This window comes from Myxocyprinus asiaticus, chromosome 49, assembly GCF_019703515.2.
Source record: "Myxocyprinus asiaticus isolate MX2 ecotype Aquarium Trade chromosome 49, UBuf_Myxa_2, whole genome shotgun sequence".
Taxonomy (NCBI): domain Eukaryota; kingdom Metazoa; phylum Chordata; class Actinopteri; order Cypriniformes; family Catostomidae; genus Myxocyprinus; species Myxocyprinus asiaticus.
In genome coordinates, this window is record NC_059392.1 from 11,729,712 (window position 1) to 11,749,355 (window position 19,644).

At 37.2% G+C, this 19,644-nt stretch overlaps 1 protein-coding gene across 1 annotated transcript in view; it reads left to right on the forward strand.

Moving 5' to 3' along the window:
• LOC127438473 (protein unc-13 homolog A-like) overlaps nucleotides 1-17,781 on the forward strand; it is a 56,803-nt gene extending 39,022 nt beyond the window's left edge. Inside the window, exons 37-43 of the mRNA XM_051694091.1 lie at nucleotides 763-819; nucleotides 3,079-3,159; nucleotides 3,950-4,097; nucleotides 7,788-7,844; nucleotides 11,602-11,694; nucleotides 12,693-12,852; nucleotides 13,671-17,781. Of these exons, the coding sequence (XP_051550051.1) occupies nucleotides 763-819; nucleotides 3,079-3,159; nucleotides 3,950-4,097; nucleotides 7,788-7,844; nucleotides 11,602-11,694; nucleotides 12,693-12,852; nucleotides 13,671-13,959 (885 nt within the window). The 3' untranslated portion in view covers nucleotides 13,960-17,781. The remainder of the gene's footprint in view (nucleotides 1-762; nucleotides 820-3,078; nucleotides 3,160-3,949; nucleotides 4,098-7,787; nucleotides 7,845-11,601; nucleotides 11,695-12,692; nucleotides 12,853-13,670) is intronic.
• The last annotated feature ends 1,863 nt before the right edge of the window (nucleotides 17,782-19,644 follow it).

Consider the following 19,644-nt stretch of genomic DNA (forward strand, 5'->3'; position numbering starts at 1 on the left):
CACATACCTGTGACCACAATAAGTTGAATATTGCATTAATGCAGCAGGCTGTGATGTTGCAACTGTAAACAACCAACAGCTACGCCACTGTACCAGATGCTAGCTTTGCGTCAAGACTAAATCACTCCCATTTTAATCAACAAACCTTTCTACACTGGAAGCGACTGTTTACGACACAGTTTTCTGAGTGGACTACCATTTTCTGCCTAGAAATGTGTAATCTGGCACATTTCTAACGTCGCACAATATATACCATCATACCAGCCAACCCTATATGCCAACTATTTCATATTGTTGGACTTTGTTCCTTAAAGGAGTGCATAGTACACATTGGAATAATGTTAGAATGGTATATAAGGTGCACAAGCCTCATTCACTTAGTGATATATCCGAAGAGTAGAGTATCGGCCAATCGTAGATACTAGATATATCACCATAGTGTTGTTGTCCAGGCTGTGGACCTTCTGGTTTTGTAGACCTTTCAACTCTGTCTCTGTCTTATGTATGTAGCTAGTTTACTGTTTTATGTTGCACTTTAAAAAAGTTGTGTGTTGGTGCCTGACTGTGTGTGATTGTGAGTGTGTTGGGGCGGAAGCACGATGGGATTATGACTGTGTGTGAGACCGTTTGATTCTGACCTGTGTGATGTGGCATTTCTGTCTACAACCCCACTGACTTTTGAGACCTGACTAATGCCCTCTCTTCCCTCTGCCCTCTTTCTTTCTCTTTCTTGCATCTTTTGTTTTTTAATTCTTCCTTCAGGGCACTCAGCTCATATTCAATGCAGCCAAGGAGCTTGGCCAACTCTCCAAGCTGAAGGTACAATTGTTTGTTTCTAAAAAAGTTGCAAGCAGAGGTTAAATTGGGCTGGAACAATCCTGAACGACGTTCCGACACCACTCAAAAAATAAAGAAATTGGAAGTTTATTGGGCTGGGTATTGATACAGATTTTTCAATTCGATTCCGATTAATATGGGTATATTTTAGTAATAATGTCAATTTTGCTTACATATGAAAGAAATTCTCTTCCAGCTAATGCAGTTAGTTATACAGGGGACCTTCTAACTAGGTACATTATGAAGATAGAAATTTTACTAATTACATTTCACTTGTTTTTCATCATTTTGGTACATTCTAGCAGTTCTGTAAAGAACGTCTGTAAATGAGCACATATTAATGAGAGAGGATAACAATCCATGTCCGTGCTATTCGTTATTAGAATTAAATGTTTATGTTTTGTTGCCATTTGATATTTCTCAATGACAAATGGATTGCGTGGATCTCGTCTTTGGACAAACGTTACACGGAACGAGTCAAATCAAACTTCTACTCTCAATACGCAATGAAAGGATGCTGAACTTTTTCACCAATATACTACTCAATCACTGGCGAGTGAAATCTGAACATTTACCAACCAGTGGCTAATCACAGACAATTTTAGTCGCATAGCGCAAAATTTGGTCTCATATGCAAGGGATTTGAGTTTAGTAAAAGATCGATCTTCGAATTCAAGAACTGATTTCGAGATCATTCAAATGAAGATCACGATGCATTGGAAAATCAATATTTTTACCCAGTCCTAGCAGAGGCAGTGTCTATCCATTCCATTATCTGTAAACTCCAGTTCAGTTTGATCTTGCCTTGAGCAACAGATTTTAGGGTTCCCCCACCTCCAAAATCCCAATTTAGCCCCTAGATACCCCTGGATTCTTTTGTAGGCTTATCACTCTAGAAATAACCTTACAATTAAGGTATTGTTTAACCCTGGGCTAAACTACTTTTAACCTCATGAGACCCTGTGTCCACATGTGTGGACATTACATTTTGGCTTTGCTATAGGCTATGCATAATTTAATTTCATTTAAACCAACTGATCTCAGTTCAGAAGACTCTAGACTGTCATTAAAGTGTAAAACTTTCGACTCACTGAGTCATGTGACAAAACAACATGGTGCCAATCTCAGCTGAGTTTGTCTTTGGGAGAAATAACAACATAACTACACCTGGTAAGAAACCTCATCAAGTTTTTACATTAAAACCTGTTTGAGTCAAAAGAGTAGAGTCTCAAGTTTCATCCGATATCCCATTTTTAAAATGTCATTGATTTATCACGAAACGGCACGCTGTTAAACACAGTGACCACTTAAAATCTCTTATATTCACTGTGCATTATCACAATGAGAATCAATGGATGCATCCATAAGCTGAAAACTTTTGCTTTCAGAGGCTGTATATGGAGTTAGGATGAAAATAAAGTGCATTTCAAACTTTTCTGAGACCAGTGCAGACAGACAGCAGACAGACAGCACACTGGAGGTTAAGTCATTCCCTAATTAGGGAGCAAGGGAGCATCCTAAAACTTTCCTATGCAGCTATGTGCATTCACTCCTAAAATAGGTCAAAAGTTCAGTTTCAGGCTGCAGATGATGTTTGAATCACTCAACATGTTTGGCAGACATGGGACAATGGTAATAGTACATAGATTCATAATTTGTCATGCAAACATTCATTTTAGCATGGTTGGCAGTGATTGGATGATGCTGGCCATTACTTTGAATCAGAATTATTTATGCTAATTTCTAATGTAATGTCGGTAACATCTCAAAAACTTAAATAACTAACACTACTGGAAACATAATAAACTTTCTACAGCTTGGTATTATTTAAAATTTCACAACTTAGTCCCACTGTATATGGACATCAGTTTTTTTTTTTTTTTTTTCATGTTTCTTAGGGGCTACTAGTTACAGATAAAAGAAAAGAGGAATGGAAAATACACTCAGCAGTCACGTTTGGGTCTCAGGAGGTTAACCCTGAATTGCAGTGCCACAGCTATACAGTGTAAATGACTAACCCAGGGTAAAAAAACAGTGTGAAACATTGAAAAACAAAATCCGAGATAAGCTATATCAGGGTTTAAAAAATGACCCTGGGTAAACAATTTCAAGTGTGACAAGCTCATTGTTGTGTTATAATAATTAAATTGCTATTTCTGTTTAAAATGTTTTTAAAATTCTACAAATGTATTAATTTTTTCTCTACTTATTGAATAACATTAAAAAACAAATCCTTTCTAGGAGCACATGGTACGTGAGGAGGCCAAGGCACTGTCTCCCAAGCAGTGTGCAGTCATTGAGTTAGCCCTGGATACTATTAAGGTAGGTAAAAAGCTGACTTATAGACTGTAATATTAATGTCAGCGTAAAAACTACTTGTATTAGTTTGTTGTGTATGAAGTTATTGAAAACCTTCTTCAGAAATGGGCTCCTAATGTCATTAGCCATATTATATGAACATCCAGTAGCTATTAATTCACATCATATATAACCTTAATCTACTTACAGTACATTACATAAGTTTTAATATATTTTACAGTATCATGTGAACAGTATGTTCTTTTTTAAATGAAAAACTTACAAGATAAAAAATACAAGAACTCTTTAATACTATTGTCCAAATTTTCACAGCATTTTGGAAATTCAACAGCAATATGAGTCTGTTGCATAAGGATTTGTGTTTAATTTGCACTACATAAAGTGCCATCCTTCTTTGGACTATTCAATTTACACTCTGTCAAACTTTTGGCCTTTACCACATTCTTTGGATTGTCTTAACACCTTCGGATATAAAGCAGAATCGAGAGCACATAGGAGTTATTCTCACAGGAACATTTTTGTGAGTTATTCTTGCCAATATCCAAGCCATATCTGGAGACCAGAATATAATAGATACTTGGGGGTTGGGCTCTTTGACTTAGGCCCGCTGGATGTTATACGGGTTTGGAACAACTTAAGGAGGAGAAAAATTATTTTCATTTTTGGGTAAAATCTAGTTACCACTATGAGCTTCTTGATGGTATTTCATATGAGTTTAGTTGATCAATAAGCTTTGTTGTAATTAACTGTCTGGTTAGGCCTCTTTGATTGAAGTTGTTTGGGGGTTTCTTAGCAATATTTCCATGCTGGAGGTGTGGGGCTGAAAAAGACATTCCTGGAGAAAAGTCCAGACCTACAGTCTTTGCACTACGCCCTGTCCCTCTACACTCAGGCTACGGACAAACTCATCAAGACCTTCGTTCAGTCCCAAAATACACAAGGTAAGTCTCTTTTAGTTATATCACTGTGTTCACATCAATGAGATTAAATGGAAAGCAAATGGAGACTTTTGCTATTTCTCAGATTTTTCTACTGAGAAAAAGACTAGTAATCTCATATGTGTCTCCTCGAGAGTTTCACAAGAGATCTCAATGATGTCTGCTCCAGTCTGCTAAAGTATTGTATCAAAAGTCCATTTAGTACTCAAACAAATCTCATCAAATTCATTCCAAAACTTTCAAAACCTATACTATTACTGGTTGGCAATAATCACCTCATTTACATCTATTTTTATCTCTACTAAGGGATTTTAGGAGACAAAGAATTTGAGACAAAGTTGATACTTAAATCAAACGTAATTGAGAACTTGATTAAGTCTTTAACCATGAATGAGCAAGCTTTGAGCCACACGATTTTCTCTGGGCTTTTTTTTTTATTTATTTATTTATATACATTAGTTTGGTTAATTTGGTGTCTGTCTAACCCTCTCTTTCTCTCTCTCTGTCTCACACACACACACACACACTTTGGGAATCCTGACACACATTGTGTGGTGATGCGCCTGGCAGAGCTATGTTAATAAATTATCACTGAAAATGTATTTAGAGTAAATGTCACTGCTTCATTTAAGTATTTAAACACAGATTGCCACAGCAAGTAAATTGTGAATACACTGAATTACGGAGGAGTTAATGAGCTTACACCTGGTATTCAAGGTGCTGTAAGCGATTTTAGCCATTCTGGACTTCCACGAGACTGAGCTGTTAAATAAGACACGCCCCCTCTTTCCAAAAGAGCGCCCTCCAAAGATACCATTGAGTGTTAGCTAAATAGCTAAATACAAGTTTAAACGGGGTCTAAAACACTTTATGATCAGATCACAAAAACCACATACGGAAGTAGTCAAAAATACATGTGACCACATTGCGTTTGAGGTGTAAACGCTTATCCTTCCTGAATACCCAGACAACAGGGAAGTGCCACTCATAACATGTCAATCAAACGCTGCGCTAAAACAGGAGTTTCAAACTTTGCTGGTTACATTCAGCTTTAAAAGGAAGAAAACCTCAGATCGGAAAATTTTAAAAAGAAAAAGCGGATACATACACAAGCATAAGAACTTCATGGATCTTCTTCAGTGTGTCTGATATCAACATGCAGTGACACAGATGACAAGCACTAAGCGTGCCTGTTTTGTTCGCGCTTTCCTTGTCTTTTCTGACGTTTTAGCGGTTAATTTTCATGCAGTAACACACTGACATCGATGTGATCGATGTATTTCTTCATGAAATCAGAGACCCTTCGAAATCTGAACAAAAGTGGTCACAGGAGACGCATGACCACATGTGATCGGATCACCTGAGACCTTAATACCAGGTGTAAACGAGGCCAGAAAGACTGGTTAAATTTTGCTGAGCTTGTTGAACTGTCCCTTTCTTTCTTTCTTTCTTTCTTTCTTTCTCTCTCTCTTTCTTTCTTTCTTTTTTCTTTCTTTCTTTTGCTTTCCTTTCATTTCCTTTCTTGTGCTGTCCCATCCTTCCTTCCTTCCTTCTTCGTTTTCCTTTTCTTTTCCTTTCCCTTTTTTCTTCCTTCTGTCCTCTGTTCCTTTTCCTTTCTTCCTTCCTTCCCTCGCTCCCCCTTTCCTTTCCTTTAATTTCCTTTCTATTCCTTTCCCTCCCTCCCTCCCTCCATTTCCTTTCCTGTCTTATCCTTCCTTCCTTCCCTTCTTTATTCCTTTCTGCCTTCCACCCTCCCTCCCCCTTTCCTTTCATGTAATTTACTTCCCTTCCTTCTTTCTTTCCGTCCTTCCTTTTTCCTTCCTTTCCCTTTTTTCCTTCCTTGCCTTCCTTTCTTATGTCTTCCGTTCCTTTCCCTTCTGTCCTTCCTTTCTTCCCTCGCACCCCATTTACTTTAATTTAATTTTCTTTCCTTTCCCTCCCTCTATTTCCTTTCATTTCCTTTCTTTTCCTTTCCCTTCCTTCCTTTCCCTTTCCTTTTCTTTTCCTTTCCGTTTTTTCCTTCCTTCTGTCCTCCGTTCCTTTCCCTTCCTTTCTTCCTTCCTTCCTTCCCTCGCTCCCCCTTTCCTTTCCTTTAATTTCCTTTCTTTTCCTTTCCCTCCCTCTCTCCCTCCCTCCCTCCCGCCATTTCCTTTATTTTCCTTTCCTGTCTTTTCCTTCCTTCCTTCCCTTCTTTCTTCCTTTCTGCCTTCCACCCTCCCTCCACCTTTCCTTATCTTTATCTTTAATTTCCTTTCCCTTCCTTCCTTTCACCCTCCCTCCCTCCCCCTTTCCTGTAATTTACTTTCTTTTCCTTTCCCTTCCTTCCTTCCGTCCCCTTTTCTTTCCCTTCCTTCCTTCCTTCTTTCCTTCCTTTTTCCTTCCTTTCCCTTTTTTCCTTCCTTGCCTTCCTTTCTTCTGTCTTCCATTCCTTACTCCCAATTTCCTTTAATTTAATTTCCTTTTCCTCCCTCCCTCCATTTCCTTTAATTTCCTTTCTTTTCCTTTCCCTTCCTTCCTTCCTTCCTTCCTTCCTTCCTTTCCATTTCCTTTTCTTTTCCTTTCCCTTTTTTCCTTCCTTCTGTCCTCCTTTCCTTTCCCTTCCTTTCTTCCTTCCTTCCCTCACTCCCCCTTTCCTTTCCTTTAATTTGCTTTCTTTTCCTTTCCCTCCCTCTCTCCCTCCCTCCCTCCCGCCATTTCCTTTATTTTCCTTTCCTGACTTTTCCTTCCTTTCTTCCTTCCTTCCTTCCCTTCTTTCTTCCTTTCTGCCTTCCACCCTCCCTCCACCTTTCCTTTAATTTCCTTTCCCTTCCTTCCTTTCACCCTCCCTCCCTCCCCCTTTCCTGTAATTTACTTGCTTTTCCTTTCCCTTCCTTCCTTCCCCTTTCCTTTCCCTTCCTTCCTTCCTTCTTTCCATCCTTTCCTCCTTCCTTCCTTTTTCCTTCCTTTCCCTTTTTTCCTTCCGTTCCTTTCCCTTCTGTCCTTCCTTCCTTCCCTCACTCCCCATTTACTTTAATTTAATTTCCTTTCCCTCCCGCTATTTCCTTTAATTTCCTTTCTTTTCCTTTCCCTTCCTTCCTTTCCCTTTCCTTTTCTTTTCCTTTCCCTTTTTTCCTTCCTTCTGTCCTCCATTCCTTTCCCTTCCTTTCTTCCTTCCTTCCTTCCCTCGCTCCCCCTTTCCTTTCCTTTCTTTTCCTTTCCCTCCCTCTCTCCCTCCCTCCTGCCATTTCCTTTATTTTCCTTTCCTGTCTTTTCCTTCCTTCCTTCCTTCCTTCCTTCCTTCCTTCCCTCCCTCCATTTCCATTCTCTTCCTTCTTTCCTTCCTTTCCTTTCCTTTTTCCTTTCTTCCTTTCTTATTCCTACCTTTATTTCCCTTCCTTCCTTTTCTTCCTTGTCTTCCTTCCTTCCCTCTTTCCTTTATTCTTTCCTTCCTTCCTTTTCTTTCCCTTTCCCTTTTTCCATCCTTGTCTTCCTTTCTTCTGTCTTTTGTTCCTTTCCTTCCTTCCCTCCCACCCTCCCTTCCTTCCTTCTTACCTTCCTTTCTTTATTTTCTGTCCTTTCCTGTCCTTTTCCTTTCTCCCCTTCCCTCTTTCTTTCTTTCTTTTTTCCATCTCTGTAATTACACTATATTTCTATTACTACATGCTTTCAATTTCTCCCTCTATTTTTCTGCGTCCTCTCCTTCTCTCTCACCAGTTCATGGAGGGAAGGGGGTAAGGTTCACCCATAGTGAAGACGTGTACCCAGAGAAGGGTACGTTCATGTGGAGCCTGTTGCCCTTCACAATAAAGAACTGATCAGTGCTCCACCCAAATCAGATCATGCACCTCCCATTCCAATGGGCCAATCGCATGCCCCACAACCACCCATATCTTCCCACAGAGAAAATTATCTCTGTCTTTATGACTGCCTTGCATGTATGAGTACCTGGGAAAAACATGCTGTATGTTCACATACATTGATCTGAAATGTATCCTGATGCTACAGCAACAAAAATACCCAGGATGAAGTGTGTTTTGAATGGCAGTGAATGAGGAATGCACACACTTCTGCAGTGTGAAAGGTGCATGTGTGCACTGCAGATGAGAAACCATGTGTATGTGTGTTAGTAAGCGAGTGAGAGAACATGATGAAGATTCTTTTCAGAGTGCTGAACCACATTGTTGAATGTAGATTTGACAATAATTATGACTGACTAAGCTCATCCTTAGGCAGGGTCTGTTCTGCGTTGCTTTGTGCAGTTTTTCGTCACGACCACAGTCATATGCAACGTGGTTTCCCTCCCTTCAAGCTTCTTTCCCTAGGCTCAGCATTACAAAGAAGACATCCCTCCCTCAACCAATCAGAGTTAGCTCCTGGGGTCAGCAGATATACTTTCTGTCAGTGTGCATCAATTCTACAGGGCCTTGAATTGGCATTTGAGGACCCCATCAAAGAGACACATGGATTTATGTTTATAATCCACTTACACTTAAACTCCATTTACATTGCCTTACAAGTTATCAAGATTAGAAATGTTACTGTACTTGAGTCAAACTATTGTTTTCCGAATTAGATGTAATCTAAAGTATTAGATACTGTATAATCTATATGTCTTACTCTCAGAAATGCCAGGGTTTTTGTTAAGCGTTGATCGATAAATCTCACAAAGAAATGCCTGGGCCATATTTCACCCCAAAATCAAGGGGAAAAAACATGAATTTGCATAAAGAAAATTAAGTATTTTTGAGGATGATAGCACTTGTGGTCCTTGCATTACAATATTTTTTAAGACAATTAAGTACATTTACTCAAATTCTCATTACTATAATACAGAACAAAAAATCTCATTCCTCTTACTGTACTATATAATGACAATCATCCTGTCTGGTTTCAAAGATGTTTTTTTTTTTAATCAGTGTTGTGCAACTGCAGTGATTTGATGTATACTTACAGTTGTACTTTACAAATGTACACTGTAATTGGAATAAGATATCATTTATTTATTTGTTTGTTTATTTTTGCATTTCAGGAATGAGAATAAGATTTTTTTTTCATATTACAGAAGACTACTGTGGGAGAGGAAATGTGCTTTATTGTAGTGACAATAATGTCACAATAAAAAAAATAATATGTATGTTCGTACAAACAGGCCACATTTTCTTTAGATTTTTGGGCAAAATATGATCCAGACATTTCTTTACAGTTTTCATTAGATTCATCCAGATGCTGTTTGATAAGGAATGATATAAAGCGTGCTGCTGTTTCAAATCCCTGCACGCTCAGACGATTCTGCTCTCTGGAAACTGCACCATCAGCCTGTTTCTCTGACAAACGCACACACATAACTGATGCAGAAAGCAAGGAATTAGTTTTTTAATTATTATCTGACTGCTGTTGATCTAGATTCCACGGAAAGATTCTTATGGAGGAATCAGTTAAAGAGAATCAAAAGAATGACCCATTCGCATCACTACAGCATGGGGCAAAGACCTTGGTAGACCCATAAACTGACCAACAGCCCAGTACCTCACTTCCTTTTTCATGAGTGTGAATGGAGATTGAGTGGGAATGGGATTGGTTTTTCGCATGCACCTATCTGCATTGAAGCCAAGTAAAGGACAACATCAGATGTTCTCCTTGTCTCCTCCATCCTCCGAATGACTGGACTGATAGGACTGCTCTCCCCCTCCCAACAACAAAGTAAAAAAAAAAATTTATGATCCTCCAGAAGTCAAGCGTGAACACATTGCATGTGTACAGATGGTACACTCATGATAATCTGAGAAAACACACATCTGTTTGTATCGCAAACACTGTCATGGTGTTGTAAAAGAATCCTGTGAGGCATAACTTTATTTTATTTGTGTATTATGAACAAATTTTGTTGACATTTTTATATTTGTAATATGTTGCCATGAGTTTGCTAGCTAGCTAGTTTCATTAGTTACCTAGCTAGCTGTGAGAAGCTGTTAGTACCATACATGGACATTGAAATAAACTTTAACTCACTTTTGTGCTTAAGCAAGCCTCACAAATTCAGATTTGGATATGTATTACAGGGACTACTTGTTAAATCATTTTCAGAGCTTATTTGCGGCTTGCACAAAACAATATATCTTTAATGAGGTGTATTTTTAAAGGTTCATAAATTTATCAGCCAAATAAAGAGTATTAAGTTTAATGTATGTTAATTGAAATATAAGTTCTTATGTACAGTGGCAAGAAAAAGTATGTGAATTAGCTGGTTTTCAGCATTAATTGGTCATAAAATGTGATCTCATCTTCATCAAAGTTACAAGAATAGAAAAACACAATGTGCTTAAGCTAACAACACACAAACAATTATAATCGTTGATGTCTTTACTGAACATATCCCATTAAACATTCACAGTGTTCTGGAAAATGTAAGTGAACCCTTGGATTTAATAACTGGTCGATCCTCCTTTACAGCAATAACGTCAACCAAGTGTTTCTGGTAGCTGCGGATTAGACCGGCACAACATTCTGAAGGAATTTTGGATTAATCTTCCTTACAGAAATGCTTCAGCTCAGCCATATTCATAGGATGTCTGGTGCGAACGGCTCTCTTCCAGTTCCAATGATTCCTTCAAGTCTTTAGCTGTCACTCTAGGGTTCTTTTTTTACCTCATTGCGCATTCCGCGGTGTGCTCTTTGAGTCATCTTGGCTGGACAGCTACTTCTAGGGAGAGTAGCAGCAGTACTAAATCGTCTCACAATTTGTCTAACTGTGGACAGATGAATATCTAAGCTCTTCGAGATAACTTTGTAACCCTTTCCAGCTTTATGCAAAGCAACATTTCTTGATCGTAAGTTTTCTGATATCTCGCGAGGCATGGTCCACTTCAGCAGATGCTTCTTGTGAATAGCAAACTGAAAATGTTTGAGTGCTTTTTATAAGTAAAAGTAGCTCTAACCCACACCTCCTGACTCTAATTAGCTTTTGTTGACGTCATCCAACCTACACTGTAAATGTTTGAATTATGTATTCAGTATGTACAAGAACAATACAATAATTTATGTTATTAGTTCAAACAGATTGTTTGTTTATTATAGTAACTTAGATAAAGATCATAACAGATTTTAAGACACCTTTATATATAAATGCAGGTAATTCCAAAGCGTTCATATACTATTTCTTGTCTCTACAAATTAACAGCATAATTACTTAACGTATTTGCTTATTTATAATAATTATTTTATAATAAAAAAAATCCATATTTGAACTCTCTATCAATAGAGTAGTAAGCTCTGTATTTGTATTTAATAAGTGCTCCCATCTGGAAGATCTCACTTGATGATCTTTCAAGCCAAGTTCAACACCATTAAGCTGTTTGAACCTCTTTGTTAACCAGAGCATACATTGCCTCTGTATGACTCGCACCTCAACAGTTATGCAATAAAACCACTGATCTAATAAAGAAAAATGGACTGTTCCATTGAGCCATACCGATGCAAAGTATCCTGCCAGACCTGAAATGGAGTCTGACTTGTCCCATCTTGTCTGCAGGAACTGGTGTTGATGATGCAGTTGGAGAGGTGTCTATCCATGTGGAGATCTTTACTCATCCAAACACTGGAGAGCACAAAGTCACAGTGAAGGGTACCTAATGATTCTTTTTTTTTTTTTTTTTTCATTTGGAATGCCCAATTCCCTATGCACTTTTAAGTCCTCGTGGTCGTGTAGTGATTCGCCTCAGTCTGGGTGGCAGAGGACGAATCCTAGCTGCCTCCTCGTCTGAGACTGCCAACCTGGCATCTTATCACGTGGCTTGTTGAGCGCATTGCCATGGAGACATAGCGCGTGTGGAGGCTTCACACCATCCACCGCAGCATCCACGCTCAACTCACCACTTGCCCCACCAAGAATGAACCACATTATAACGACCACGAGGAGGTTACCCCATGTGATTCTACCCTCCCTAGCAACCGGGCCAATTTGGTTGCTTGGGAGACCTGGCTGGAGTCGCTCAGCATGCCCTGGGATTCGAACTAGCAAACTCCAGGGGTGGTAGCCAGCGTCATTTACCACTGAGCTACCCAAGCCCCCCCTAGTGATTCTTAATGCTCAGTTAAAGCCTGATGTTTGTGTTAAACTTGGGTTTAAATTTCAAAGAATGCTATACCTCTTAAACTGAAACTTTAGAGAATTACGGAACCTCTTTCTTAAAACCCTTCATCAAACCATTTATCACTGAAAAAATGAAAAGATACTTGAGGCACAGTTTGGAGATCCTCAGTTTTCCACACTTGTGGAGAACCTCTAGACACCATTTTGAAAGGGCACCAAATATCCAATTGTGATTTATCAAGGAAACATCAATATATAGTTCAAGTGCTTCAAAACATTTCCCTTACAATGTTAAGGTTACTGGAAGAACCATCAACAGTCTTTAGAATTCTTGTAGGACTTTTGAGGTTAAATTTTATAAGTTCCACAGAGATATGCCCCTTTTAAAGGGTGACTAGAGGTTCTCCAAAGGGTTCTGCCAGCTTGGAAATTGGAGGAACCCCAAATGGACCCTCAAGTAGGTACATTTTCATTTTAAAGTGTAATCAGAGTCTAAGCAAATTGAACAAGTAATTATATTTCTCTTTAAGTGGTGGCCGCAAATGACCTGCGGTGGCAGACCTCTGGAATTTTCCGGCCCTTCGTGGAGGTCTACATCATTGGCCCTCATCTCAGCGATAAGAAGAGAAAGTATGCTACAAAGTCCAAGAACAACAGCTGGGCTCCTAAATACAACGAGACCTTCACATTGTGAGTGTGGTCAACTTTTTAGCTTGCTTTTTATTTGACATTTAAAGGTGGGAGTGCCATATTGCAGATATTGTTGACTTAAGTCTATGACAATTGCTTGTAATGTTCCTCATTTGTAAGTCGCTTTTGATAAAAGCATCTGCTAAATGACTAAATGTAAATGTAAGGTGCACTCTAAAGGATTGTCAATCGATTAAATTTTTTTATCGAATTAATTGCATGATATGCCGATTAATTAATCGAATTAACCGCAATTAATCATGTATCAATATTTAATGATAAAGGCACCCAAATAAAGATAATTTTTTATATAATAATTATAATATATATTAAATTGTATAATTCGCAAAAACAAGGTGATACATCAAGCTTGAATTGGGGGCATGATTAATTGTGTTGTTTTAAACAATTATTTATATGAATTATTTTTCACATAATTAATCGCACTATATAAACCTGTTAAATCAACAGCCCTGTTTTACATGAAAAATGAATATTACTTTATGGAGTGGGTTGCCTCATGACCAGCCAAATACTACTCGCTTTATCTCTGTTACCCCCTGTTAATGGACACTTTCACTTGCATTTCTACAATGGCACCGGTAACTGAAAACCTTTGCTTTTGCGTTACGCTGCATCCACGCTGCTATGTGTCAGTGTAAGTCCTATATGACTTCCATATCGTCCAATTCAACATAACAAAACTACTGAGTGCACCTTTAGTGTTTTCTTTAAAATTTTGTGAAAATTACATAAATGTCATAACCCAATTTTACGGTAGAATTGACAATCATCATGATAACATTTATTTCTCCTAGCACACTAAGTAACGAAGTGGGCCCGGAGTGCTATGAGCTGCAAGTGTGCGTGAAAGACTATTGCTTTGCACGGGAGGACCGCACCGTTGGCATGGCAGTGCTGCAGCTGAAAGACGTAGCACCACGGGGTAGCATAGCGTGCTGGCTACCGCTAGGTAAACGCATTCACATGGACGAGACTGGCCTGACGGTTCTGCGAATCCTTTCTCAGCGCAACAACGATGATGTAGCTAAAGAATTTGTCAAGCTCAAGTCCGATCAGCGCTCTGCCGAAGAGGGACGGAGCTAAGAGCAGGAACTAGCTAGCGACGCATGGTAACTGTACGTTTGGCGTAAACACTGCCCTCTAATGTTGAGATGTTGCACTAGCACATAGAAAAAATACACAATAAATATTTATCACTTTAATGGCCAATCATGTTTGACAAAGCAGTTATATATTTGTACTCAGTGCACTGCCATTAGACCAGCCAAGTAAGGCTTGTCTAACGAGCACAATTTGGCACATAAGGTGAAACAGACACAAGATATTGGATCTCTTAAATACTTGATGGTTGTTATGTCTTTGATTTTTATAATATATGTTCCAAGACAAAAACCTGCCAAACGGTACTTAAATACAATACATATTTATCTATTTATTCATACAACTGCAAAACATTTTAAATATAACTCTCAGCACATAAATGTCTCAAAATATAAAACAGGAAAATATTATTTATAATGTTAGATTATATTAATAAAATATCATATTATAGTATTAATAGTAAAATATTATATTTATAATATTATATTATTTCTATTCTGTATTTTTTTTTTTTTTTTTTTTCAAATGCATCTGAGACATGAATTACCAGAAATAAGACTAAGGCATGTAAACAGAGTTGCTACATATAGTGTCAAGATGTGTCGGAAAGTCCTCTTTTAGGCGGCCTTCTTTTGTCAGTCATTCCTGCACCCTTTAAAGGGTGCTTTAATGTCAGGGTATTATTTCTTCACTTTAAATATAACAATTTAATCCCCCAACCTTGACAAACACACTCGTCAGTAAGGACCAAAACCTTCTTTGGATCAGACTTTAACATTATGCAAACTTTTAGAAGCACAAGAAAATTACGCAAAATAGATCAAGGCTTGCAGTTTTAGCAGCTACAACCAAATAAGCCTCTGAACGCAGGATGGTTGCTTTTTTCCTGTAGCGTAATTTATTTAATTTTTTTTTTTGCTCTGGGTGTGATATGAAATTATTTTAAGGGGCACTACTAGCAGGAAATACTAATTCCACATCACAGTCCTCAAGATATTGTCACTTTAAGACACTTTCCATGAATATTGTAAGTTTTGGCATCCTATTAATTTTTTTAAGCATTAGAGCCACACAAATACCATATAATTACCAAACATTTTAATATTTAGCTGTGTTTTTCGCACATTTTGTGCGCAACCCTGTTACCACATGATTTTGACTCTGGACAAGTCCAAGACAAGAAAAGTAAAATCTCATTCCAGTTTCTCGAATTTTACAAATATTGTTGCATTACTGCATTTCGTCGAGTTCAACCATTCAACCCTGTTACCTGTTAAGTTATTGTGAGAAAAACAAAATCAAACAAATGTTTCTCGTTAATTTATGGAACATTTATTTATCAGTATCTATAAACACAACAGTTTTGGGTGTAATCCAATTACAAAGTAATTAGTAATTACTTTTTTATTAAAAAATAAATAAATAAATAAAAAAGTAGTGCATTACATTTTTAATTCTTGTAATCAGATTACAGTTACTGACTTTCCATTAATTGAAATTTTTTTAAGTTCATTATAGGGTTATGCTTATTTCTAATATATTATTTATGTAGAATACATGAATTATGGTCCCGTAACGAGTCATTGTGAAGGAGAAGTGTGTAACATTGAACAAGGAAGAAATATAGACATTATTTTGAATTTGTTGAGCAGAAGTGTTTTAGAAAGTAACTTAGTAAAAGTAAAGTAATAAGCAATGTGATTACTTTTTCAATTAAGCAGTTAGTAAAGTAATCTGATTACAGTTTTAGATAAATAATTAGTCATTTGTAGTGGATTACTCTTTTTAAGTAACTTGTACTGACCACACTGGTACTGAACTAGCAAGCGCGTACTAAGTGATAGCTTAATTTAGGCTAAATTTGCAACCCTGTTACTTGAAACTCTGTTAGCCATTCAGCCATGAGCGTAGATTTGCAGTGTAAAGCATTTACCCATGTGCCCACTGATCATGGTATAAATAATGGAGGGTTGTACTTGCTTGTTTTGATTATTGGGGGTTACCTCCCCCCATGCCCCCGGAATCTACGCCCCTGCATTCAGCAGTTTTGTTTTGTGTAATACATTTTGTCAATTTAATTTCAATGTTTATTGCTAGAAAAAAACAACAACAAAAAAAAAAACACACAAATTAGGGTATTTTATTTAGATATATAGTCCCCAATATTGATAACAGGGTTGAAGGCAAACCTCATAGAAAATGAATAGAAAATAAAACAGCTCAAATAATATTTCGTGCCCCATTTGTGGAAAGTGCCTCCCATTCACCTAGGTTTAACCACAAGGCCATCTATGTCATGTCTTTGTGTACCGAATATAGTTTTCTGCACTGTTCATTTATGTTTGAGTATGAGTGGCCTGCCTGTGCCGTTTATACAGTGTTTGTCAGTATGATAAGGCACCGTAGTGTGTATGGAATATATGTGCAAGTCTGGACTCTGACAAACACTGCTTGTATTAGACACCAGAGTTGCCTGTCAGTGAAATTTTGTGAATCTTATGAAGGCACGTTTAAATGTCACATCACTCTATACTGACTTGTTGAGATTATTCCTAAGTGACTTTCTAAGTAGCATCATGGGAGAGTGTTTCTCCCTCTGTGAACAATCCAATTCATATCCACTAACAATGAATAAAGCAATCTCTGATTTCACTCCTCAGCCATTGGGATTCGCTCCTATAGAGTTGCCATAGTAACCGCTGATCAATCCTGCCATTTTACTGCAAAACCATCCACCATATTAGAAAAGCACAAGAGAAGAGATGCTCTAAATTATGCGTTAAACATTCTACATACATTCCGTCCCTGCTGTATTCTGTGGTGTGATGAATGCACTGAACATTTACCCTAAATGACAAAAACTAGAACAAATGTTCTACTTAAAGGGTAGAACATCAAATTAAAACATTAAACAACCAATTTTTCTATGTTCCCTCATCTTATTTCTTCAAAACCCGAGTCTATGCATCTGTTCTTACGTAATAGATTCCTAGTGGTCAACAGCCTTGGATTGTTTACATTGTAGATGATCAGCACAGACTAATTAGTTGTAATATCCCTTCCTTTTCCAAATCTGGCCAATGCCATATACAGTACTTTGGCTGCTGTTTGGTTTTCCAGGCTTTGCGAAGTGAATTCTTGTGTTTATCATGATGCTATTTAACAGTGGAGGTTCTGCCGCAGGAAATAGCATTAATGAATGTCAAAGAGAATGATTCTTGTTGCTAGTCATTTTGCCAATAGAGGATCTGTACTGTAGTATGAAAATACTCTGTTGTGGTAATTTGGACAATACGATTTCAAAGCTGTATGTGACTGTCTGTGAATAATACTGTTTGATGGATACAGATACAAATACACAATGTGCGCATGTTTGTAGAAGAATGACAAAGCACACAATAGTGCACACACAGACACACAAGTGCATACTGCTTCTAATGACCCTACATGCACACTCAAACAGCGACTCCTTGCCTGTATATAAGAAGCAGTGCATGTTGGAAAAGATTTTTCTTGTGCCAGCATGTATCTTTGATGTGAAATCCAATTGTTGTCTTTATTTCTGTTTATTTTTGTTATTTAATTTTGATATTAGGGTATTATTTTCTATTTTTGGAAGGCTTGTGAATATATAAATATGTATTACTGATGTGTAGTGGTACAGAGTACTAGCATGAGAGATTTTTTTATACAAAGATGTTTCTAATTTTCGTTTTTCTAAATATGATCGTTCTTATCGGGGATGGAGGTAAAACAGATGCCATGCTTGGTTTGTTTCTACTTCCAATAAATGGTTAAAATATACATTGTGCAGTTATTGTTGTTTGTTTTTTCATTTACCATGCTGCAGCAAATCACATGCTGTTAAAGTCAACATGAAATGCAGTTTGAACCCATTTTACTTCCATAAGCTGGAAATTCAATGAGGAAAAAAAGTGGGATGGGTCTTAAGTGGGCTTGGTGACATCACAACATGATCACACGGGAAATCACACGAGAAATTGACATGTTGCTTCCGAAAGTTTATGTAATCTGAAATCAACCCCATTCAGCCAAATTACTGACAAGCGGCATTCCCCATTAGACATTTTTGCATCAATTCAAGCGTGAATGCATTTCCCTCTAGCAGCTTCAGAGACCCGGGTTCTGGTCCTGTGGGAACCAAGAAGTAATTGCGTTCACATGAACAATGGTGAGTGCAATTTTGAGGTTGCATTTTCACTCTAAAATTAAATTTTTACTCCACTGACGGTTAGGTTTAGGGTTTGGGTTAGGGGGTTGAGTTACTAAAATATGCAGTCCTATTGACTGCATTGCATCATTTACAACAAAAAATACAACGTGCTTTTGGCGCCACCCTGTGGACATTTCACCCAGAAACTGGTGCTCACACGTGCCCATACATTACTAAAAAAAAAGTAATCCATTACAGATTACTAATTACTTCTTTAAAAAATCATAATCGTAATAAAATTACTAATTACTTTAAAGTTACTTTCTAAAACACATTTCAGTGAAAAGTGTTTTTCCATTCAAGGAATTCAAAATAATTAGGGATGCCCCAAAACCATTTTTTTCGAGAATGAGTACGAGTACCGATACTTCCTTTTTGGTACTCGCCGATACGAGTCTGATACCTGTTTTTGTTTTACTTTTTCTGAAATTCCATATCAACAATGTATTTCAATTTTATCATTAAAATGGTGTTTAAATAAATTAATTCATTTAAACTTTAATCAAATTAAAATATAACAATAACAAGTGCTTTTATTCAGAACCTCACAGCACAATCCTAAATACAACATTGGAATAATATTTTTGTCAAATAAAGTGCTGCATAACTGAGCATCACAGTTGTGCGATATTGCTTGAATATATAATATAATTACTATTGATTTATTATTATTAATAGTAGTAGTAGTAGTAGTATTGCAGTGAATATTACATAACTATACAGTAGTGATATATTTCTGTCATACTTTTTCTATTTAAATTGAGCTTTTATTTTAGTTGAGTTTTTATTTTGAAGTGTTTCTGTGTTGTTGTGATGGTCGCTACGTGACTCAAAGTGATTATTAAACTGCAAAAGGCTGCTATTTAATTAAATAAGTATGTAGACTGTATGTGACTCATGTTACAAAGTGAAAGTGAAGGCATCTGCTACAAACAGAGCGTGCGATGCTCATGACAGTGTTTTCCCTGTATGAGCCAAGGATCAATAAATGGTATGATTTATCTCATTAAATAAATCTCACTAGGATATAATTATGATTATGATTTTAATTAGTGCACTGAATGTTTACATAACATTTGCACATCAGATGGTATCAGTTTTTGGTATCAGAGCATTTGTACATGACCACAGTATCGGACACGATTCCAATACCAGTATCGGTATCGGACACCCTTAAAAATAAAGTCTATACATTTTATGTCTATACATGTCTTTCAGCTGTCACAGAATCGCAAATAGACATGCATATAAACATAATTCATGTTTTAAATGTATTCAACCTAAATATTATTTAGAAATATGTTTAACCCAAGTAATGTACTTAAAAGTAATTAATTTAACTGAAAGTCAGTTACTGTAATCTGATTACAAGAATTTAAAATGTAATGTTTTACACTACTTTTTGACTACTGTTGACTCAAAAGGTAATTAGA